General features: G+C 41.6%; 1 protein-coding gene across 3 annotated transcripts in view; it reads right to left on the bottom strand.

The window, feature by feature from the left end:
• Positions 1-24,126, bottom strand: part of KIF15 (kinesin family member 15) — a 101,349-nt gene that overhangs the window by 19,822 nt on the left and 57,401 nt on the right. For 2 of the 3 annotated variants that reach the window (XM_004476765.5, XM_071212012.1), the window contains 12 exons: positions 21,695-21,845; positions 21,399-21,484; positions 20,656-20,725; positions 20,055-20,141; positions 19,024-19,128; positions 17,658-17,780; positions 13,613-13,759; positions 13,173-13,274; positions 12,712-12,876; positions 11,363-11,472; positions 8,493-8,565; positions 8,054-8,091 (listed from right to left, as the gene is read on the bottom strand). In XM_004476765.5, the coding sequence (XP_004476822.2) occupies positions 8,054-8,091; positions 8,493-8,565; positions 11,363-11,472; positions 12,712-12,876; positions 13,173-13,274; positions 13,613-13,759; positions 17,658-17,780; positions 19,024-19,128; positions 20,055-20,141; positions 20,656-20,725; positions 21,399-21,484; positions 21,695-21,845 (1,257 nt within the window). Of the gene's footprint in view, positions 1-8,053; positions 8,092-8,492; positions 8,566-11,362; positions 11,473-11,529; positions 11,605-12,711; positions 12,877-13,172; positions 13,275-13,612; positions 13,760-17,657; positions 17,781-19,023; positions 19,129-20,054; positions 20,142-20,655; positions 20,726-21,398; positions 21,485-21,694; positions 21,846-24,126 lie in introns of those variants that run through there. The other variant, XM_058288793.2, reaches the window with a different exon arrangement.

Below are 24,126 nucleotides of genomic sequence, written 5' to 3'. Positions count from 1 at the left end.
TGGTTTCTAAGACCAACTTCGATGTTTTTTTAAGGTTTGGTTCATTCTTTCCACCTTCCCTAAGGATGGCGGGTGTCAGGGTGTAGGCAAGTTCCTTGGACACCTCGACCCTGCATAATATTTTGCAACACTCTGGATGTAAAGTGACTACCACTGTCTGAATCTATATTTTCTACTAACCCATATCGGCGAATGATTTGTTCAAGGATAATTTTTGAAGCCCCTGATGCTGTAGCTGAGCCTAGAGTGTATGCTTCTACCCACCCTGTCAGGTGATCTACAATAACCAGAACAAACTTTAATTGACCTACGGGGGCATCTCAGTGTAATCAACCTGAATGCTCTGGAATGGTCTGAGGCCAGGCTCCCTCCCTCCTTGTACTTGCTTTCTTAAAACTTTCTTATTAACTCTCTGACAGATTATGTACCATCCACTTACTTGTTTGGCTATAATACAAAGGCCCACACACCCAAAATGCTTGAGGACAGGTCACACATGGCCTGTACTCCCCAGTGACTCCCTTGGTGCAAAATCGCTAGTACTTCCCTCATCATTTGCTTATTCAACATCTGCTAGCCATCTGGGAGGAGCCACTTCCCTTGGCTTTCTAAGGTTGCCCCCAATTGTTCTAGTTCTTTTACTTCCTTTTCAGAGAATACAGGGATTCCAGTTTCTTTGGGGATGGAGGATATCAGGACCATCAGTTCCAGAGGGGAACAGAGGGAAGCCTCTTTGGCCTTTTTATCAGCCAATCTGTTGCCTTTTGCTTCAAAAGTGTGACATTTCTGATGCTCATTTATATGTACCACAGATATTTCTCTTTGTAAGAGCAGACTGGCTAACACTTGTTTTACCAGCTCCACATGGACTAATTCCTTCCCTCTGCTATTGATCAATCCCCTTCCCAAATTTTTTGAAATATGTGGACCACGCCAAAGGCATATTTAGAATCTGTGTAGACTGTACCATCTTTTTCCTCTAACAATTTAACAATGCTTGACTTAATGCATACAGTTCACAAGTTTGAGCTGACCAATCATTGGGCAGTCGGCCAGCTTCTTTCACCTCACAAGTTAGCACATCAACAACAGCATAGCCATTGTGCCTTTTTTCTTCCAGGACCCTAGAAGACCCATATAAACAATTTTTCCCGCAAATGTAAGGGAAGGTCCCCTAGGTCAGACCAGACTTGGGTTTGGTAATCAATTAAGTCTAAACAATCGTGTTTAGGAGTTTCTACCTGGTAGGATCCTTTCCAAAGGAAAGAGGCTGGGTTCAGATGATGATCAACTGTCAGTATTGTCTTTTTCCATTAGAATCACCTCATATTTCATAATTTGGGAATCTGTTAACCATCTTCCTGCCTTTTGAGACAAAATAGTCCTGACCTCGTGAGGGATGCTAACAACTAAGGTTCCTTTGAAGGTTAGTTTCCTGCTTTCTTCTACTAAGAGAACAGTTGCTGCTGTGGCCTGAACACACCCTGGCCATCCCCTGGAGACAGGGTCCAGGATTTTGGAAAAGAAGGCAACAGGTTTCCTTTGGCCTCCCAGATCTGGATTAGGACTCCCAAGGCTGTCCCCGTTATCTACTCTAACAAACAGATGGAAAGGCTCTTCAAGGGAGGGGAGGGCTAGAACAGGGGCTTGTACCAATGCAGATTTGAACCCCTCTAAGGCCTTTACTTCCCCCTCCTTCCACTCTAATTTGTTGGGCTACTCCTCCAACAGTTTTTGGTATAACTCTTTGGTTTGGGATGCATAAGAATCTATCCATAATCTACAATATCCCACCAGTCCCAAAACTCTTAGTTCCCTTTTCGCCCAGGGAAGAGGTAATTCAGTAATGGCCTGAATTCTTTCTGGATTTATCTTCCTCCTTCCCTCACTAATGAGATGACCCAGGTATTTGACTTCCTTTTCTACAAATTATAGTTTTTTTTAAAAAGATTTTTATTTTATTTATTTCTCCCCATCCCGCATTCCCCCCACTGTCTACTCTCTGTGTCTATTCTCTGTGTGTTTTTCTGTGTCTGCTTGTATTCTCATTAGGCAGCTCCAGGAACCAATCCCAGGACCTTCTGGAGTGGGAGAGGGGTGATTACTCTCTTGCGCCACCTCAACTCCCCGTTCTGCTACGCCTTCTTATTTTCTCTTTTCTGTGTCTCTTGTTGCGTCATCTTGCTGCACCAGCTCTTAGCTTCAGCCGGCACTCCTGTATGGGGCAGCTTTCCTGCGCTAGGCGGCATTCCCATGCAGGGGGCACTCCTGCATTCCAGCATGGGCTGGCACTCCACGTGGGCCAGTTTGCTCTCACCAGGAGGCCCTGGGCATCAAACTCTAGACCTCCTATATGGTAGACAGGAGCCCAATTGGTTAAGCTACATCCGTTTTCCCTGTAGCTTACTTTTTGTCACTTAGCCCTTGATCTCCCAGGAAATTCAATAAGCTCTTTGTAGTTTGGGCCACTATCTGCCTTTCTTCACCTGATATTAGCATATCATCTACATACTATAAAAGGGAAATTTCAGATGAGACTGCAAATTTCTCCAATACTTTTCCCAGTTCCTGCCCAAAGAGGTTGGGGGAGTCTGTGAAGACTTGAGGTAAAACTGTCCACCTTTATTGCTGTTTTCTTCCTGCAGAGGGATCTTCCCACTCAAAGCAAGTAAGTCTGTATTTTCTGGATCAAGGGTACAGGCCCAAAAGGCATCCTTTAAATCTATTACACTAAACCATTTATATGGTAGGGGATCTTACTAAGGAGACTGTGTGGGTTTGGAACTACTGTCAAATCTGAATGATTTGATTAATGGCCCTAAGATCCTGTACCATCCTCCTGAATCGGCACAACAGAATTGAAGGAGGACATGCAGAGCTCCAAGAGTCCATCCCAAAGGAGGCCTTTGATGATGGGTTGAAGTCCCTGCCTCCCCTTAAGGGGAATGGGATATTGTCTTTGACAAATAATTTCCCCTTCCTTTTTCAATTTGATTTTTTGTTACTCCCCCCCACCCCTTTGTGGCTGTTTGCATGCTGTCTGCTCTATGTTCATATGCTATGCGTTCTTCTGTGTCTGTATTTATTTTTATTTATACCCCCTTGCCCCCGCGGCTTTTTTTTTTGCTGTCTGCTCTCTGCGTCCATTCGCTGAGTTTTTCTGCGTTTTTGCTTGTCTCCCTTTTTGTTGTGCCACCTTGCTGAGTCGGTTCTCCACGGTCTCCAATCTTTTCTTAACCATTTGGTCAACACTCTGCTTATCATAACCTTTGCTTTCTGTTTCTGCTCTCCTTCCTCTCCCCTTACAAACACTTTCTGGGACTCTCTCAGTAATTCTTCCAATGGCTTATCCATCCATCCTTCTAAGTTTCTGAATCTTCTTCTGAATGTCAGGCCAAGACCCTTTCACAAAGCTGACTTTTAACATTCCCTGAGCCACAGGATCATCAGGGTACATCCCTGAATAGTTCCTCACTTGGTCCCTCAATCGTTGCAGGTAGACAGAGGGAGTTTCATCCTTCTCCTGGGCTACTTCAAAGGCCTTATTCAAGTTTTGAGTACGGCCAATTTGATCCCCTGTATAATGAGGTCTTTTTTTTTTTTTTTAAAGTGCTGTTGGAATTTTTATTGGGATTGCATTAAACCTGTTTATCAACTTGAGTAGAATTGACATCTTAATGATATTTAGTTTTCCAATCCATGAACTCAGATTGATTTTTAATTTATTTAAGCCTTCTTTGATTTCTTTTAGCAATGCACTGTAGTTTTCTGAATACAGGTGCTTTACATCCTTGGTTAAGTTTGTTCCTAAATATTCTATCTATCTATCTATTTATTTATTTATTTATTTAATTCCTCTCCCCTCCCCCGTTGTCTGTTTTCTGTGTCTTTTTGCTGCGTCTTGTTTCTTTGTCCGCTTCTGTTGTCGTCAGCAGCACAGGAATTGTGGGCGGCGCCATTCCTGGGCAGGCTGCTCCCTCTTTCGCGCTGGGTGGCTCTCCTTATGGGTGCACTCCTTGCGCGTGGGGCTCCCCTACGTGGGGGACACCCCTGCGGGGCGCGGCACTCCTTGCGCGCATCAGCACTGCGCATGGGCCAGCTCCACACGGGTCAAGGAGGCCCGGGGCTTGAACCTCGGACCTCCCATGTGGTGGACCTCCCATGTGGTAGACGAACGCCCTAACCACTGGGCCAAAGTCCGTTTCCCATGTATAATGAGGTCTTTAAGATCTTTCATTTGTGCTCTGTCCCCCAGGTCATTATTATCCCAATTAGGGTCTGTGTTTGGGAACTTCTGTTCTGCTGCCATTACCCTGTCTGGGCAGATGCTGCCTTTCCCACTCCTTCATAGCTGCCCTCCGCACCATTCCTCTTTCTTCTCTCATAAAGAGAACATTCAGCATGGACATAAGTTCAGGCCAGGTACATAAACTAAGACCTAGGGATTGATCTACTTATTCAGTCAGCCCCGCTGGATCTTTCATTAGTGATTTCATCTCCTTTTTGAAGTTCCTTCAGTACTGTCAATGGGGCACTTACATAGCCAATTGCCCCTGACCCCTATGGTACTTCTCTCAGTGGACATAAAGCTCAGAGGAGTTTTGCTCTTTCATTCTCTTCTCCTCAGGTACTCTGGTAAATGGAAAATTTTGTATTTCTTACACTGTCCCAATTCTTTCCTTAGCTGTTGGTAGGTTGTATCTGGTGGGGCTGTTCCCAGGGTTTAGATTCTGTAGCTTTTGTTTCTGCAGCCTTAGTTTTTCCAAGTTTAGTGTCGGGGTCTAGATTTTCAGCTTTCATAGGATAGAGGCCCCCTTTCCCTTTAACCAGCACATGGCATAGTCAGACTCTTCCCTGGAGAAGGGTGTTTTCCCCTTAACATACAGTACAAGGTCAACATAAAGCCAATCCTCATATGCCACACATTTTGGCCAGAATACATCAGGCGGTAAAATACTTTCCTTGCTCCAGATACAAAAGCAGTATCTAATCATTTTCTTCTTGTCTTTTCCCCTGGTCCCATCACTATCGTTCCAATGCCTGAACATCCTCCCTAATGGACTATCTAGAGGAATATCTCTGGGAGATCCTACAGATAGCCCCTTCCCCTTTTCCCAGTCGACTGATTACCTCTGTTTCCCATTCTGAATCTTGTCTGAGTCTCTTTCTCTTGAATCTTTTGCTTTGTCCGTCTCCGGCCTTTCCCTCACGGGAGAAGGGAAACGCGAATTGGGACTCTGCACTCACTTCGCGCGGTATGTCACTCATCTCATGCACACACAGTCAACCTCAGACTCATCAGAATCTCCGACCACCAAGGTAATACTTAATAGCCTTTGTTCTCACCTTGGCCCATGCATGGAATCACCTGATCAAAGAGATGCAGATTTTCCCTTCCCTTTTTCCTGTCCACAGTCAGCAGATCTAAGCATCTGTTCTCAGGTCTCTTGGCTGCCAGAGGGGAGGCCCCCACCGTTGGAGTCCAAGACCGCTTAAACAGCGGGGCGCACCTCCCCATCATCCACCCCAGGAGTCTGCTCTCTGAAGCTTCAGAATCCCGGACGAGCCCCCAAAGCTGTTAGAAAGAAATCTTCTAGAAGAAAATAAAGCTTACCCAATTGTGGAGAAGAAAAAAATTTATTCTCCATCTTGTAAGAAGGGGCACACAACCAGAAAATGTGGCTAGCACCCGAACAAAGAAAAATAACACAATTTATACCCCTAAGCTTTCCTCTGTTTCTCCATAGATTGGATACTTCAGAGGTTATAGCCTATCAGAGAAGTCTAACTTTCCCATGCAAAAGTTTTTGATTAACTGCTTCCCCTATCACATTCCAACCATTTTAGCTTTTGCCTGCTCCATTTTCCAAACAAGGAATGGAATTTAGTGCTGAATTGGTATTGACAGTTCTTTCTTGTGCATCCTTTTTACTGGCTATAGGACTGGCTTAAGCTGGTTTCCTTTGTTCCTGCTTAACCCAGGAATGGGAGATTGAGGCAGTAGGCTGCAAGGTTACAGTAATTAACTTTTTCCAGAAAAAAAAAAAATTAATATTTTCTTCCTTTATGTGAAAAGTAAACTCATCTCCATTTCTTACAGTGCCCCACTGGAGGACTTAACTAAACCTAAAACTTCTAAATCAGGATTGAAGATGCAGTTATGTCAGAAAGACATGTGGAAAGTCTCACTATCTTGATGGCTCTAACACCTGCTTCCTGCATGCTAAAACAACAGACTTTGAGAGAGCTGTATGAACTAAACCACTGTCAGCCTGGAATAAAAGGGACATGGAAAGAAGAGACTGAAGGAGAAACGGCTTTAAGAAGAAAACCATGGAAGCTGAGATCTGGAATTAAGACATCACCTTGGGCCAAAAGAGAAACCCCACCCATATGTTCAGAGAGGGTGAGTTTGCCCCAGCAGTTGAAGAGGGTGGGTGTTCCCTCCTGATGTTCTGGGACAGTTTTGCTGCCCGAGTATAGAGAGGGTGGAGCACATTCCCCAAGGATTAGGGCAGTTAAGGTCAGCACCCCACAGGTCTGAAGGGTGGACCTGTCCCCTAAAGGTTAGAGAAGGCCAGGTGGTCAACTCGTTGCTCTGAAAGGGTTGAGCCTGTATGCCACAGGTTAGTGGGAATGTTGTTTTCATGTCACTGTACTAGGGGGTAAGACTCTAACCCAAAGATCGGGTAAGGTGTGACAATCACCCCAACACTCTTGGAGGGAGAGGTCTGGAGCTTGGTGGACACCCATATGCTTCATGAGGGTGGAACCAAGAAAATGGCCATTGGGCAAGCCTGTGGAAAGGGTGGGTTCTCATAAGACCCCAAGGAAAAGAAACCATCTTCTTAAGAATGACTCTCAGACTGAAACTGAATGAAGGATGCCCTGCAGGTTTACTGAACTTTAGTGGACCCATGGCTCAGGTTTCCCTTCCAGTTTCTCCTTATTGTAATAAAAATGTTTATCCTTTTTCTATTCATTTGTGTATTGGAAACAGACTAATTGTTTTGTAAGTTTCAGAGGTCTATAGCAGACAGGCGTTTGCCCCAGCACAAACTATATTTCTTTAAATTGATTGTGATAGGATTTAGTGCTTGCATTGTAACTGATTGAAGGTTTTTTTGAATATTGTAATGTCTTTTTAGAATTCAGAGGGTGAAGTGTAGCAGTTTGATATTATTGATGAATTCCAAAAAGAAATATTGGATTATATTTGTGAATTGATCTTTTCCTCTGGGCATATTAGATTATATCAGATTCATAGGTTTACCTTATTAAGTAATTATGTACACCTCTTGTGCGAGTAGGGTAAAAGGCATGCAAAGGACAGAGTTAAGGGTTTTTGATGTTAGAATGTTGATGTTGGAGTTTGAGGTTGAAGCCTTAAGCTGGAGCCCTGGGAAGAGAGGAACGCTAAGCCTGGAAAGAAGCAAGCCCTGGGAAGAGAGGAACCCAAGAAGCTTAAACGCTCACAGCAGCTATCTTGCTCCAACTCGTGAAAATAGACTTTGGTGAGGGAAGTTACTTATGCTTTATGGCCTGGTATCTGTAAACTCCTACCCCAAATAAATACTCTTTATAAAAACCAACCAATTTCTGGTATTTTGCATCAGCACCCCTTTGGCTAATTAATACTATCATGGTGTATAATTCCTTCAATGTGTTGTTGGTTTCAGTTTGTTAGTGTTTTATTGAGGATCTAGTGGAAGTGAAAAAGGAGACCTGGTCAGTTATATTGTTCTTATGAACAATGAGGAGAAAACCCAAGAATTCCTCAAGGGATGCTAAGCTTTTCCTGGTATTTATTTAAGTTTTTTGTTTTTGTTTTTGGAGTAGCTTAATACCAAGAATCCCTTTAGTAACTAGTATTTAGGAAAATATAATATGACATGACATGACATAACATAATATATATAATAAAATATGTCCACATAAAACTGCAGAAGGAAAGCAGATATTTACCTTGTGGATATAATAAAATATTGCTTCCCTTTAGAGAAGAATAAAGAAAAGATCACCAACACCTTGAATTATAAAATAGTCCACTTACTCTGCTTTCATTTTTAGCATTTCTTCAGCCATTTTAGTCTGTATAAGATAAAAATAGAAAAAGAGGGTGTAAATTCTTTAGAAACATTGCTAAATACAAGACTGAAAATAACCAATCCATTCTCCTTTATGGTAATAAAATCAATTAAAGCAACATCCTTTTCCACAGTCCCAGCTCCTCGAACATAATGGGGGTGTTTACAAGGCTCCATCACTGGGCCCTCCAGTCCTCTAAAAGGCACTTACTTTCTAAAAGGAGAACTCTGCCTGAGCATATGCTGACCATCTAGGCATGAAGACAAATTCAGTCTTAATTCTTAATTCTTTCTAAATACTGATGGTGAATACCATTCTTGAACAGTGAGAACATAGAATGCTAACTACAAAATGTAATTTAAAACATTTCTCAAGCAAGAACTATTAGGCAAAAAAAGTCATACTTTAGCAAGTCTTTCTTTGATAATTTCTTCTTGTTCATTCTTCAACTGTTCATTGTCCCGATGATTCTCATCACTGTACAGATTAGGAAAGGAAGAGGTGGAGATACTGTCAAGTCTATTTTAGTATCAGTCTCAAATCTCAAACATGCAAGTTGTGCACAGAAACGCTAACAAGTTGAGTTTCTTAGGTCAAGTTAACAGAGATTAATGTGATTGACACATGGAGATGAAATAAGGCACCTCCCCAAACTCAGATGAAAAAGCAACATGAGCAGAGCCAGAAAATCTGAGACTTGGGTGGCTGACAGTTAAATGAGGTAGAAACTTGTCAGGAGTAGTAACATCTGAAGAGCAAATGTAAGCAAGAAGGAGCTGGGAGAGAGAGCAGGCTGGGAGCCTGCTATGAATGTGACCGCTGGGACGCGCATCACTGAGGGTGGGAAGGATTGCTCAGGCCTCTGGCTGGCCTCACTCCTGAAGCTCCAGGCTCTCCCTTCTCTTGGGGGAGCTGGCAATTTTCTGATGACCACTCCACTCTGGTTTCTCATGTATGCTGACACCATGAAGGGGACTCCCTGAGCATGAGACGTAAGTCTTTTCATGGAAATGGAATGCTCCTCTATATAAAATAGGAAAATTATGTTCCAGATGATGGATCAGTATTGATTAGTGTGAGTCCGTGTCTGTGAGCCTAATCAGTCAGGATAATAACGAGTTGAGTTTCTGGAGAAACAAAGCTGCGGCAGCCCCAGAGAGGGAGAGATCCCCTGGAGAATCTGCCAGAAGTGTGAAGCAGGCTTCCTTAGGAATATCCCACTACTGGTGAGTACAAGACAGCTTTGGGAGGAGGAACAGAAGCTACAGAAAAGTTTCTTCTTAATGAATCTGGCAGCCTAGATGAGACTGGTAATGGTCCTCAGTGAGGACCAGACAGTAAATATTTCGGGCTCTGTGGGCCATATGGTCTTGGTTGCAGCTATTCAACAATAAATAAATTTAAGAGTGTGACTGTGTTACAACAAAACAGTATTTACTTAAACAGGCTGTGGCTGGATTTGCTCTCCTGGCCATGCTTGCTATCCCTACTCAAATCTTTCAAGAAGGTTCTGCATGGCTCCCCCTACAAGGGACAAAGGGCTGTGAAATAAAAGTGCTTTTAATTGTAGTTTTGCAAATGATTTGAAAACGTTCTCATGCTCCACACTCATACCTTGATAAAAGAGAGTACACTAAGTGGAAGGCTTTTCTTTACTATGGCTGAACATGGGATGGAGCATATGGAAATCAGGTGAGCAGATTATGGACAACCTACATCAGACTCACCTGGAAGGGAAAACAGTTGCTTTTTCAAATATAGATTTCTGGGCTTTACCTCAGCCCTATTAAATCAGATCTCTAAAATTTGAAGAAAACCATTTAGTAGTAGATTGTTAGCCTAGCGACCATTAAATATCTATCGTCTCACTTAGGCTTTGGACAGTGCATCTCAGGTTGCTCGTGGCCAGGCATGTGGAGCTGCATCCCAGCAGCTGAGAACGCTGTTCCTTTGCCTTTTGGCAGAAGTTGGAAGGCGATTTTCTGGACAACAGGGACAGAAGATACCCCTGACCTTGAAAGAAGAATTCAGCAATGGCCTCTACACCAACTTCCTGCATAGTTTTCCAGGCTGCTCTCATCTCCAGTCTCTCAATCAGAGAGTTAACAATTGGGGAATCTTGATTCTACCTTGTGTACTTAAGGACTATCGTTTATTGAGTGAATCCTCTCTGCCAAGCACTGGAACTGGAGCTTTACAGAGGTGACTTTTAATCTTTAGAACACCTGTGAGGGGGGAGCGGATTTGGCTCAACTGATAGAGCGTCCGCCTACCGCATGGGAGGCCCAGGGTTCAAACCAAGAGCCTCCTGACCCATGTGGTGAGCTGGCCCACGCACAGTGCTGATGCGCACAAGGAGTGCCATGCCACGCAGGGGTGTCCCCCGCGTAGGGGAGCCCCACGCAGCCCTGTGTGAAAAAAGTGTAGCCTGCTGAAGAGTGGCGCCACACACAAAGAGAACTCATGCAGTACAATGACACAACAAAAAAGAGACACAGATTCCCGGTGCCACCCAAGAATGCAAGTGGACAAAGTAGAACACACAGCGAATGGACACAGAGAGCAGACAATAGGAGGAAACAGGAGAGAAATAAAAAATAAACCTTTAAAAAAAAAACACCTGCAAGGAAGTTATCATTATCCTCATTTCATTGCTAAGAAACTGAGGCGTGAAGAAGATACAATGTGTTCGAAATCACCCAACTTTTAAATGTCAGAGACAGGACTTAATCCTGGGTATGGATGCCCCCAAAACCATGCTGTGGCAGTAACAAAAGCAACAGAAAATTGCCTTAGCAGAAGCCAAAACACACAGAGACACACACACATACAGATGTGAACCCAAGGCAGCATTCCTCAGTAAAAAGCTAAGAATGGTCTTGTCCTGCCCTGGAGCTTTCCTGGACCATAAGCCATGAGGCTATGCAGTCTTCCCAAAGTCAACTGGTATGACATTCTCTCTTTTTCTGCAGTAGTTCTTAAACCTTTGCCTTGTTTTTTTTTTCATGGACATAGTGCTGTTCAAGTTTTTCACGTTTTAAATTTATTTCAAAAGCTCTAAAAACAATGCAAAAACGAGACCATGAATGCCTTATTCTCTCTTTCCCACTCTGGAAACAGAAATATGCTCTTCATACCTGAATCAAAAGCAGCTGATGGAGCATTTCCTGAATTAGTGGCAAGCAACATACACTTTGTGAAACCTGCTGCGGCTTCATATAACAACACTCAGGCAGGCCAAGATTCAGCCCACAGGGTTTGGCAGCTTTCTCACCTGCTTTCCTTTTGTGATTTAATATCATCCAGCTGCCCTTGCAGGATCCAGTTTTTCTCCCTTAACTGCTGAGCTTCCAGGCGTAGGTTTTCCATTTCATTCAGCTGCTCCTAATAACACATTCCATCATGTCTTTTCAGAAAACACATTACAGTATGTTTTGTTACGGTCCCCAAGGCCCTGGCTGAGCTAGGGCTGTCTCTGTCCAGCTTGTCCTATACTCAGAACTCTGTCCTGTATCACTGGGTAAAAAGGAGACTATGATAAGCTCTTGGAGGCCTGGAGTTGTATTCACATTCACACCCATAGTGCTTTGAACACAGTTTACCTATACCATGTAATTCATTAAAATTCCTCTATAAGAAAAGATGACAAAAAGCCTCTACTTTGTAAATGTGCTCAACTGATTCTATTTAACAGATTCTAAAAAAACAACAAAAAAATGGATGCCACAGTCCATTGTGATTTTAAAATCATTAACATAACCATCCCAAAGAAATTAATTATTGTCTATAAGTGGTGTCTCTTTTGATTTACTTCTACTTGTTTACCGCCTGGTTTCTTTGGACCTGAAATCAATTTCTTCTAAATTCCACGATCATGCCGATATGGGTAAGAGCCATATTATTAAGATTGCATACTGAGATTGCCTTAAATAAAAAGGTAGCATTCACCCTCCCCACGAGAAATAAAGTTTAAGAGTGATACTGTCTTTTATATTGTCATTTATATGCTTTACACCCCTCAGTTAAATTAAGTGAGCTAATTCTGTCCCTGAATAAAGACCCTCACTGCAGAGCAACGACCTCAGGGCTAAGCACTGTCTTCTATGGAGCATCACCCCTCCCTCCCGAACACCCCCCTCCCTAACACACATATGCACACCACCCACCAAGACAGCACCCCCCACACCTCCTACCCCTAGACAAAGCCCGAAAGATTCTTCTGCCCCATAGCCTGCTCCCCAAAACACCAGACCCCCAAGTACCTGGTGAGAAATACTCTAAGGAAGGTTAAAAGAGAAATGGCACACAAGAGAGAAACATTTGTAACTATCATAGGCAAAAGCAAATCTCTAATAAATAAAGAACTCCTACTAATCAATTAGAAAAAGTCCAAGAATAGAAAAATGGGTGAAAAAGATAGTTGGCACTCCTAATACAGTTCTTATTCCTGTACTGGAGCATCCAGGGAAGCCACAGGGGGAGCTCGGGGCCACAGGGAGAAGGGAGACTGGTCTTTTCTGTCCTTCAGTTCTGTGCCTTTTGAAGTCTGTATCCTTGGTAACCAGGAGAAGACCACTTATTTAAAACATTTTAAGTTATTTATTTAAAAAACCGACCAGTTACCTTCATTCTGAGGATTTCAGAGTTTTTGACTTCTCTGTCTTCATTTAGCTTTGTTACAAGGTGTTGCAAAGAAATCTTAGAAGCTCTCCCGTCTTCTATCTCTTGTTCTTGTGTTTCCAGAAGTTTTGCCAGTTGTGTTTGAAAGTGAGGTGGTGTTTTAGGGCTCTAAAATAGAATCATACCTCATCCAAATAAGTGATATTTACAAAGACATCATGTTGACTGTATGTGCCAGGCAAATAGAAAGTACTCAGGTTACTTAGCTTGCTCTTCTAATTTTTATCCAAGCAAAACAAACAAGACTGGCAACTTCATCATGTAAAAAGCAGACAGAGGGTATTAGTGAAAATCTCTCTCTCTAAAAAGACAAAGTTATGGTCTTGGCAATTTCCAAAGTCACACTTTTATCATTCATAAAACAGTTTATTCCTCCTCAACTGCACTCTTTTTCTGAAAAGTACCTGAGGATACTCAGCAGCAGAATCCATCACGTGTTCTAGTTGCCTCATTTTGAAGTTATATTCATTCCTCTTCTGTTCTATCTCCTCTCTCTTTTGTTTTAGCTGGGAAAATTGAACAGATACAAAGTTACAAGTCAGAAAATATAGTTCAGTTAGAAAAGACAAGTTTCCCAAGGTACAAGGAAATATGCCCTCTACATTATTTTTTCAGAAATTGATTTATAACTTGAAAGCAATGAGATATTAAAACACCATCACAGCATTTTAAAAGGAATAGATTGTGAAACCTGGGGCTGCCTTTGCGTGCTTACCTTGGTTGCTACCCAGCCAGACCCCTTTCTCTCCCCTATGTGTTCACGCTTTTCAGCCAGGAAGGTCTCCAGGCCGGAGTGTCCTACCCTCTTCCCCGCCTGCGTGAGTGCTACCTGCCTGCACCGCACCTTGTGCTGAAGTTCCTGGATCAGGGCTTCCTTCCGCGTCAGTTCTTCCTGGGCAGACTGCAGCAGCACTGAGTGCTTCTTCGAGGCCTCTGTGAGCATGTTCAGCTGCTCAGTGGCATGAGCCAGGTCCTCACAGAGCATATCTCTCTGTTAGGGGACAATGCCCACAAAGGAAGAATTTCTTAATTGTGGCACTCCAATAAGGATTTGTAAATTATTACTTCATACAATTTTGAAACGGTTAAGGAAATTTTAGTTAAGAAATTTTAATTTATTTTTTGCTCGTATGATAATCCATTCCAAGACAAACCCAGCAGTTAATATTTCGGTAAACAGGACTAGATATAAATACTGTTACAATAATTTCCTATAAGTAACCCATTTGAGGTTTAATTGCACTCTGGCCCCTCTCCCCTACCCCTGAATCCCTCCCCTCACCCCCAGGATCTTAGAGCCGCTCTCCCTTCCTAGGGGAGGACTTGGGGCTTAGGTCTCTAGCTTGCTTGCTGTCTCCCCCATTACTGCTAGTCCTTTTTGTACTGAAGGATAAACAGCTGTAAGCATGGGACCCCTCAGCCAGCTGGGGAGTGGCCTGGCAGTTCTGCAAACATGCTACATTGTTACAGGCCAGCAAAGCTTCAGGGAAGCAGCTTGATGGAAAGCAGTGGAGGGGGCTAGAAGTCCTATGGGATGCCAAGGTAATTCCTCCATATGAAGCGTACATAGTCCTTACCAAAGTAAAGCATTCTTTTCCAAATGTGTGTGTGTGTTTGCACGTTCATGTAGAGCCATTCTTTACATGCTTTTAATACTTGATATATTGCAAATACTTTTCCACATTGCTCACTTGACTTTTTTATTACATCATTTTCATTGGGTGGGCTCTATTTTCTTTTTGTTAAGACGCTAATCTTGTCTTCTCTAACTGGTCAGGTAATTTACCCCCACATTTAATGAATCAATCCATTCTTTGGTTGTTGTAAAATACCGCTTTGCCATGACACTCCCTGTGGTCTATTTCTGGGTCTTCAAAGTTGCTGCCATGAGCTCTCTCCCTATTGCTAGTCCCTGGACATGGTTACCATCCAGGCCCCAAGTCCCTCCATTATTCCTATTTTTCAAAGTTTTCTTGGAAAATCTTGCATTTAAATTAAAATTTTAAATTATCCTGTCAAATTTTTAAAAATTGAAACTTGGATTGGAATTACATAAACATCTCTGCAATATTGTACCTTCCTGACTCAGTCTCTCTTGGTATTTTTCCACTTGTTACATTTTCTCCCTAAGGTTTTGATACTCTGTTGTTTTGGTGAATGGGATTCTTTTATCCTATTATATTTTTTAACTGGTTATTGCTGACATACAGTATAACTATTCTTTTTTTAAATATTTATTTTATTTATTTTTCTCCCCTTCCCGCTGCGCCAGTTGTGTTCTGTGTCCATTTGCTGCGTGTTCTTCTTTCTCCACTTCTGTTGTTGTCAGCAGCATGGGAATTTGTGTTTCTTTTCGTTGTGTCATCTTGCTGTGTCAGCTCTCTGTGTGTGTGGCGCCATTCCTGGGCAGGCTGCACTTTCTTTCAAGCTGGGCGGCTCTCCTTCCAGGGGGCACTCCTTGCGCGTGGGGCTCCCCTACACACGGGGCACCCCTGCACGACAGGGCACTCCTTGCACGTATCAGCACTGCACGTGGGCCAGCTCCATACAGGTCAAGGAGGCCCGGGATTTGAACCATGGACGTCCCATGTGGTAGACAGATGCCCTATCCACTGGGCCATGTCTGCTTCCCAACTATTCTTTTATTATACTTAATTTCTTTTCATATTCCTTAGAACATGTTATCACCTTTACAGTTGCCAAATTTCTCAAGGTTTTGATACTATGTTATTTCATGAAAGGAATTTTAAAAATCCCGATATATTTACTAACTGATTTTGATTGCATATCAGTAGCTGTGTTTATTAATACTTATTTTATAACTGATTGCTCAGCAAGATATTTGGATGACATAAATCTAAAGTTTGGCAAATAATAACAGACAGGAGATAGGAAAGGAATGTAAACTGGATGTGGGTCAAGTCCACTTGAATTAAAAAATACTTCAATATGTGTTGTCACAATTATTTTGAAAAGAAAAAGGAGCAGGAAGAGACAGAGAGGGGAAGGGTAAAGGGTGGAGAGGAACAGAGAAAAGGGTAAGAAGAGGAGGAAAGGAGGAAAGAAAGAGTAGAGCTTTTATTTATTTATTTTAAAGATTTATTTATTTATTTCTCCCCCCTTCCCTCCCCTACCCTGGTTGTCTGTTCTCTGTGTCTATTTGCTGCGTCTTCTTTTTTGTCCGCTTCTGTGGTTGTCAGCGGCACGGGAACCTGTTTCTTTTTGTTGCGTCATCTTGTTGTGTCAGCTCTCTGTGTGCAGCACCATTCCTGGGCAGGCTGCACTTTCTTTCGTGCTGGACGGCTCTCCTTACGGGGCGCACTCCTTGCGCGTGGGGCTCCCCTACGTGGGGGACACCCCTGCGTGGCAGGGCACTCCTTGCACACATCTACACTGCGCATGGGCCAGCTCCACACGGGTCAAGGAGGCCTGGGGTTTGAACCACGGACCTCCCATGTGGTAGACGGACGCCCTAACCACTGGGCCAAGTCTGCTTCCCTCTCTTAATTATTTGTTACTATTCTACTCTTATTTTCCTTTTACGCTGATTTTAGTTGTCTATTTTCATCTTCTTGCATTGTATATATGTTAACAACTTCAAATCATTTCTGGAATATAGCAGGAAAGCCAAACTGCACAGGTTAAGAGGCCAAGACAGATAGGTGTAAAACTTATCCATTAGTTGTCCCTCCATCTTAGAAGGCCACAGAAGTCAGTCATCCAGGCTAGAAATCTTGGTGCCCATTTGCTTCCTTCCTTCCTTCCTGGCATACATCCAACTGGACACCAGCAGCAGTTGACTGCAATTCTGAGACACTCCACTCTGCCTCGCCCACTAGTCCCACAAACACTTCTTGGTTTGGACACCGTCACCTTCAGCCTGGGCTTCAGTCTGTACAGTCCCTGTCTCCTAAAAGACACAGCTGATGCTCCTCAAGACCCTTTCCTACAGCCTCAGTCTGTCTGGGACTCAAGTCGGTCACACTCAACAAACCCAAGCTGCCAAGCTTCCCTCCCTAGTCAAGTCTTACATAGATAGTCTCTCTTTTGGGAAGCTCTTTGGAATTCCCCAGGCAGAATGACTCCCCTCCTTCCCTCTTCTGTGCTCCTGGGTCATTTATTTCATTATAATACACTGTCTCTTAAGCTGGATTGCATGCTTTAGGTAACAGTGTTTCAAGCATCCTTCCATTCCAAATGCCAAGCGAGATACACATCCTATGGTAGGTGGACTCCATAAATATTTGTGGAATTTGTCTCAGCAGTAGCACAGTTTAGCAAGAAAACCTGATTTATAAAGAGAGTGCAAGAGAGTTTACACAGTGGGTCACCATCTACATGAAAAAAGGAAAACAAAGAATGTATGATTTGCTTAAAATATCCCTGGAAGGATACATAAGAAAGTGGTAACACTTGGGTGGTTGAGGGACAGGGCAGAGTAGGAGGGAGGTATATTGCTTTATATACTTTGAATTTTGAACCATGCAACAGTACTGCTTAATTTTAAATAGATAAATTTTTATCAACAACAGCAAACAAAATCCTACTTTAAGTAAAACACAAGAGAACCCTGTTAACCAGCCCTCTTCTTGATCGCTGCTATGACCACTTCATCCAAGTAAACAGCTTCTACTCTGCTCCCCTTATGTAAGGGGGTCAGTTACACAAACTTACCATGGTGTCAGTGCAGGTCAATGAAAACAGATGAACTAGGTAACGTAGAACAATTTTAGTGTTATCTCTTAATTGCCTGACTACTGTAGGGAAAAATGGTTCTATTATTTTTTCCTTTAAAACATCCCCTATTCATTAGTAACCTCCATGCACAAACATACATATTGACAAGTAATACGGCAGAAAAGAAAAAGTCATGACGTGTTAACATCTACCTCGATGTCTTCAGAGAGTTTTCTCAGTCTTAGGGTTTCTTTCAGATCGAGAATGTCCACTTCCTGTCTCTTAATCAACACTCTGCTTTCTTCTTTGTCAACCAAAGCAGAGTTGTATTTGCACTGCAGAAAAGTCATAATACAGAAAAGTCATAATACAGAAGCTGTCTGATGTATTATCTGTTTATTTGGGGATTAAAATAACGTAACGAGTTTGGGTTCCAAGGTGATAACCAGATTCCACTTCCATACATACAAGTTTATCTAATAAATACTTGTTCAAAGAGGGAATGGAAGAATACATGCTTGACTAGTGAAGATATGTAGAAAAGCCCTGCAGGTATCAGTGAAAAATCATCTGGTTAGGAGACTGCCTTCAGAAATAAACATGGAGAGCAGCAAGTTTTCTTTAGGGCAGAGAAATAGGAAGCGCTGACAAAAACCTTCATCTTGACCCAAACATTAACACTCAACTCTGATGTAGGCCAGACAAATAAATAGTTACTTTAGGAAATCATCTTAAGTCCAGTATTAGGGGAAGCAGATGTGGCTTAACAGATAGAGCATCTGCCTACCACATAGGAGGTCCAAGGGTTTGATACCCAGGGCCTCCTGGATCGAGTGGTGAGCTGGCCCACGCACAGTGGTGCTGTGCACAAGGAATGCCAGCCTATGCAGGGATGCCCCCAAGTAAGGGTGCCCCTGCACAAAGGGTGGCCCCAGCACAAGGAGAGCCAGCCCGTGGGAAACCGCAGCCCGCCCAGAGCACACATGGAGAGCTGATGCAGCAAGATGACACAACAAAAAGAGACACAGATCCCCAGTGCCGCCTGGTGAGAATACAAGCAGACACAAGAAGAACACACAGCAAATGGACAGAGAGCAGAAAATGGGGGGAGGCGGGAAAGGGGAAAGAAAGAAAGAAATCTTTGAAAAAAAAAAAAAGGTCCAATATTGGGAAAACAGACTCACTTTCTATTTAATTGTCTTTGAACTTAATTAAAATGTGGTATTTTTCTCTTCTTGAGGCAAATAAGGAACACCACAGTCATAACTGCCACAGGCAACAACCAGTCTGTTATCTAGTTTGGATTGGCAATTCCCAAAAGATGCTCGGAAACCTTTGTTCCCAGGCCAGTGAATGCTGAGACGCTGCTAGCCTGCACTGCACCTGGAGATTCAAATTATGCACGGCATATGAAAAGCTCTGCAATTCCTGTAAATACAGAGACCTGCTGAACTTCAGCATTTCCAATTTTAATTGACCACAGAATCATTACATGGGATCATTCGTTAACCTCTTGAGGAGACCTTAAAATGTGTCTCATATTCAAATTAGCATCATCTTATTGATGAAAGAACTTACACTAATGTCCTTCAGTTCTTGCTTAAGCGTGTCTATAATTTCCATTTTCTCAGCGACCGATGCTCTCAGGTCTTGGATCTGGTTCATGAGGCCAGCTACAACTTCCTGAAGAGGACAAAAATAAAATTTTCTTACCCAGAGATGGTAAGGATGAGATAACTTTTTAAATAAGAAATCATTTCTCTTTCCTTTTCTTCTTCTTTTTTTTCATTATCTTTTTTTTGTAAAAATACATCTCATTCCTAATAGCAATGGCATTCAAATTTTAAAATTTAGCAAAATATGACACATTATATTAATATTACCAATTTAAAATTGAATGGCTTCATACTATTTTATTTAAGACTTTTTATTTTGATACTTTCAAATTTATCAGACAATTGCAGAGATACAAATTCCATACAAAGAACTCCAACATACCCCATCTCCTCAGAAATCCAGGATTTATCAATATTAACATTTTGCCACATATGCCATAGTCTAGCTATTGATCCATTATTCCATCAACCCATCTATCCATCTATCCATGGGGGATGGGTCCTGAAGCGTCTCACTGCACCATCTTGATCCTATACTATTTTACCTAATTTGTACCTTTGCTTAGATTTTATAAATAAATAAGAACAATACAATATAAGGAACATCTAATTTTATACTTGGACATATTATTTTTATTATACTAAGATCAACACACCAGGGAATTAAGAATTTGTATCATGGGACTCAGAGTCAGTGAGAAAGGGTCACACTAACATCAGCATCCAATTTAAGAAGGCAGTATGTGTTTTATAAACTTTGTCATCAAAAGTGATGGACTAGTTAGCAACTGAAGTTACCTGGAGAATTCATCTAGATGGAGGACATCATTTCTCTAGCCTCCTTGGAGAATGAAAAAGACTTAACTGTATTCAGAAATGCTAGCTATCAGCCAGCCAGTCATCTGGGAGGAGGGAGATAGGGCAGGAGACTGGAATGTTAGAGCAGCTTTTACAGGGAAAAAGCAGAGAATCATAGCTTAAAACTCCACCTACCTGGTCAGCATCTCTAGATTTCTCCAGAGAACTGATTACTTTTTCAGTTGCAAGCAAACTCTCTTCTAGTTTCTGTACTTTTGCCATCTACAGAAAAAAATAAATACCTTGGCAAAGTCAATCTTTTTAGAAACAGAGTTAAATCACAAAGTTAACCACACACATATAAAAAACAAGCTGATACCTATTTTCCATAGTACAGAGTCTATACTATGAACAATACTTGAAGATGATAAATTATCTTAAAAGACAATGATTTTGTGGTTTCTACCAGGAGACTACCAACAAATTATGATTATAGCCATCTGGCAGTTAGAAAAACAAGTGTGGAGAAATAACAGAACCAGGCAACAAAAATTCTACCATTTTATTACCAATTTCCACATCTGAAGGCTGAAACATTTTTTCTTTTAGTAGGTAAAGGGGATTGAACCCAGGACAGGACCTTATACATGGGAAGCAGGCATTCAACCACTGAGCTATATCCACTCCACTGAAAACATTTTTCAAACTTTCATTTTTTTTCATTTTTTAAAATAATAATCTTCTTTAGACTCTAGAATAAACTTCAATTCTAGAGCTAGAGTAATAGGACATTTACCTGCTGCTCGCACTTGGCCATCTCTTTCTGTTTCTCCTGACGTACAGTCTCAAGAACTTTCAAGATTTCTCTGAAACAGAGGACCTATCTGTTAACCCTGACTTCATTCAATGGAAAAAACAGTCTATTAGTGTAGAAGACATTCATTGCAATGCAACAGAACTTAAGGATGCACATAACTTGGTATTAGGCATTGTACTTAAATGGGATCACTAATTTGATCCTGTTTGTTCAATAGCTATTTAATGAAAATCCATTTTTATGCCGGGACAGTTTATTTTTCTCCAGAGAGCTTAGTACCCTCTAACAAATTATATATGTACTTGTTTATTATCTGCCTCTTTCCACTAGAATGTAAAATCCATGAGAATGAGGATTTTTTGTTAACTGTTTTATCTCTAAATGTTCTTGCATTCTGAGGCCAGGAAGAAAGGAGCAGCTAGACAAAGAAGAGTAGAGCCAGAAAGAAAAATCAGTCCCCACTTCCTATAAAAGGAGCAATTAGAAGTCACCTGTATATAGATGCCATTGTCAGTATGTTGTATATACTATGATTTCTTAACAAAAGAACCTGAGTTCTGATATACCACCAATTACTATTTGTTTAAAAAGCATCACAGCTAATTATCAACTATTTTTGAAAAACTAATTCTTCACAAGATATCAGCAATAAAACACACAATATAAGGAACATGGTAGTCAACAATATTCTAGTCAACTAACAAAAGACAAATAGCACTTACTTAGAACTGTTTTCTTTATCTTCTTCAAACTCTAGTAAGAGTTTGTTATTACGTTCTTTTTCTGCCTCAAAAAGCTCCATCAAATTCTAAAAGATAAAGTTATATTAGATTTTAAATAATTGTTACTAGGAATGTGTAGATTGTCAACAAACATAATACCAAGTATCTTTTTACTTGGTAGGCATGATGGGCCAAGTTGGGAAGTTAGGAAGAGCTCAGAAAGTTCTTGACCTCCACTCAAAAGCAGCACACATTCACAACAAATTCGCCAATAACTAATAATCTTATTAACTTACACTCAAATCAGATTTCAGAGTCTCATTCTCTGTCTTGCAGTTCTGAAGATTTTTGGAAAGTTGGTCCATTTCAAACTTCATTACTTCTTGTAAGTTGTCATAAGAATCCTGTAGGCAAGCTTTCTTCTCAAGAAGCTTTTCATTTTCCAATCTTTACCAGGAAAATATTTCAACAATGGTAAATATAAACTTTAAATGTATTTCAGCTAGTCAGACTATCAGAATTCCAGTTTATACAATCATCAGACCATTCCCCGTTATATAAGCCTCGACTTACGGAAAGCTGCTCATGATCTTGTGTGAAATGTCCACAATGTACAAACACATACACCAGACCTCAGAGTAGTCTGGTGGGGAAGGAAAAAGACAGGCTGAGAGCATTAGCCTGCAGCCATTTATTCCCCCATTCTCTCTCAACTGGTTTCAACAGGACATACTTCAGTGACTTTATAATTTAGGATGATTAGACTCACTGATGGTTTAATTAGTCTCAGGGGGGACCTAAACCCTCACAAAAGCCATTAATTTACAGTTTTGTTGATAGCTCAATGCCATCCTATGTCCTGCTCAAGGAAACTGTTTTAAGATGGCAAATGTGGCTTCAATCAGAGCAAGAGAGAAAATTCTCTTGGCAAAGAACTATTTTTAATTCACATGATTATTATTTACTGCTTTTTAGGTTTTCACCCCCCAGCTCCCTTCCCCAACATACAGCAACATATCAAACATCCAGAGCTCAGCCAAGAACTAGGAGACAATCAGCCTGCCCTTTGGACCACCCAAAACAATGTTCCAGCATATACACAGCTCATCAGACATGGACCTACCTGCTTTACTAATTCAAAGCAGAGTAGAAGTTGCAAATCACAAAGTGTTATAAAGATAGACATTGGGAAGCGGACTTGGCTCAATGGATAGAGCATCTGCCTACCTCATGGGAAGTTCACAGTTCAAACCCAGGGTCTCCTTGACCTGTGTGGTGCTGGTCCATGCGCAGTGCTGATGCACAAAAGGAGTTCCATGCCAAGCAGGGGTGTCCCCCACGTAGGGGAGCCCCACGCGCAAGGAATGCACCCCTTAAGGAGAGCTGCCCAGCGTGAAAGAAAGTTCAGCCTGGCCAGGAGTGGTGCCGCACACATGGAGAGCTGATGCAGCAAGATGACGCAACAAAAAGAGAAACAGATTCCCAGTGCCGCTGACAAGAATGGAAGTGAACACAGAACACACAGCAAATGGACACAGAAAACAGACAACTGGGGTGGGTGGGAGGGAAGGGGAGAGAAACAAATAAAAAGAAATCTTAAAAAAAAAAAAAGATAGACAATAGAGACTATAGGGAGGAGGAAAATATATATGTATTTATAATATAAACTGTATATATAAAGCAGGCAAAATAATTCAAGGAACGCACAGCAACATGGTGCTCCTAAGCGGGCCATGATGGACTGGTGTACTCAATGTTAAACAGGCAGTGAGAAGAATTCACTTATCTCTAAAATGTCTAAAAAAGCAAGGAATACTTGATACTTTTAAAGAAAGAATTTAAATAAATAGGGAAATATAGAGGATTCTTAACATTCTAGATCTAGTTCAACTCTGCCCTGTAAACATAAGGAAATTAAGCTCCAAAGAAAGTAATTGAACAACTATTAAAAAAACTCATACAAAATTTGCTTGGAGCAGAGCCAAGATTTGATTCAATGACTCAAGAGGCTGCAAACAAAAACCAGGTATGAGCAAAGACAACAGGGCACCTGTGGTGATAAATGGAAACTGAAAGCAGCCGTGGTGTTGGGGATAGGCGCAGGCTTGCTGGAGACTGCAGCGACTCAGAACATGCTGCAGTGCGCCTCTCTAAATGAAAAGGTGTGAGTTATGCCGCAGTGCGTGGCTGCCACACAGGAACTTGGGCCCAGTGCCACCTAAGAAGAGGATGCTGACATACAGATTTTTATAAGACAACAATTCATTTTTTAAAACGCTACGTTAACTTTTTAAAAAATCATACTGGGCATGCCCAACAAAAAACATGTCTATGGGTGGATTTGGCCAGCAGATTTCAAGGTTTCTTCTTCTGTTCTAATTCCTTTTTGTGTATTCAGAAAATACTCAAGAGCTACAGATTTTAATCTTTGTTACTTCTAGAAAAATTAAATTCAGGGCTTCCTTTTAACAGCTTTTCTAGAACAAGCAGACACATTCATATTACATTCACAGAATCATAATGAAAATGTCCGTTATTAAACTATGGCCATAAACTTGAGAGACAGCAACGAAAATGCAAAATGCTTTTGTTAAGTTACTATATAAAAGGTTGAAATTAGCAAGAAGAAAAAAAGAAATGGAAAAAAAATTATTTACCTTTCAGATTACTTTGGTTTTAATTTGACCAGTACTTGACCAACCAGCCAGCCTTTGGAGAGGCAGTGGAC

This window comes from Dasypus novemcinctus, chromosome 26 (genome assembly GCF_030445035.2).
Source record: "Dasypus novemcinctus isolate mDasNov1 chromosome 26, mDasNov1.1.hap2, whole genome shotgun sequence".
In the NCBI taxonomy this organism is placed as follows: Eukaryota; Metazoa; Chordata; class Mammalia; order Cingulata; family Dasypodidae; genus Dasypus; species Dasypus novemcinctus.
This window is presented reverse-complemented; position numbering and strand designations above follow the sequence as displayed.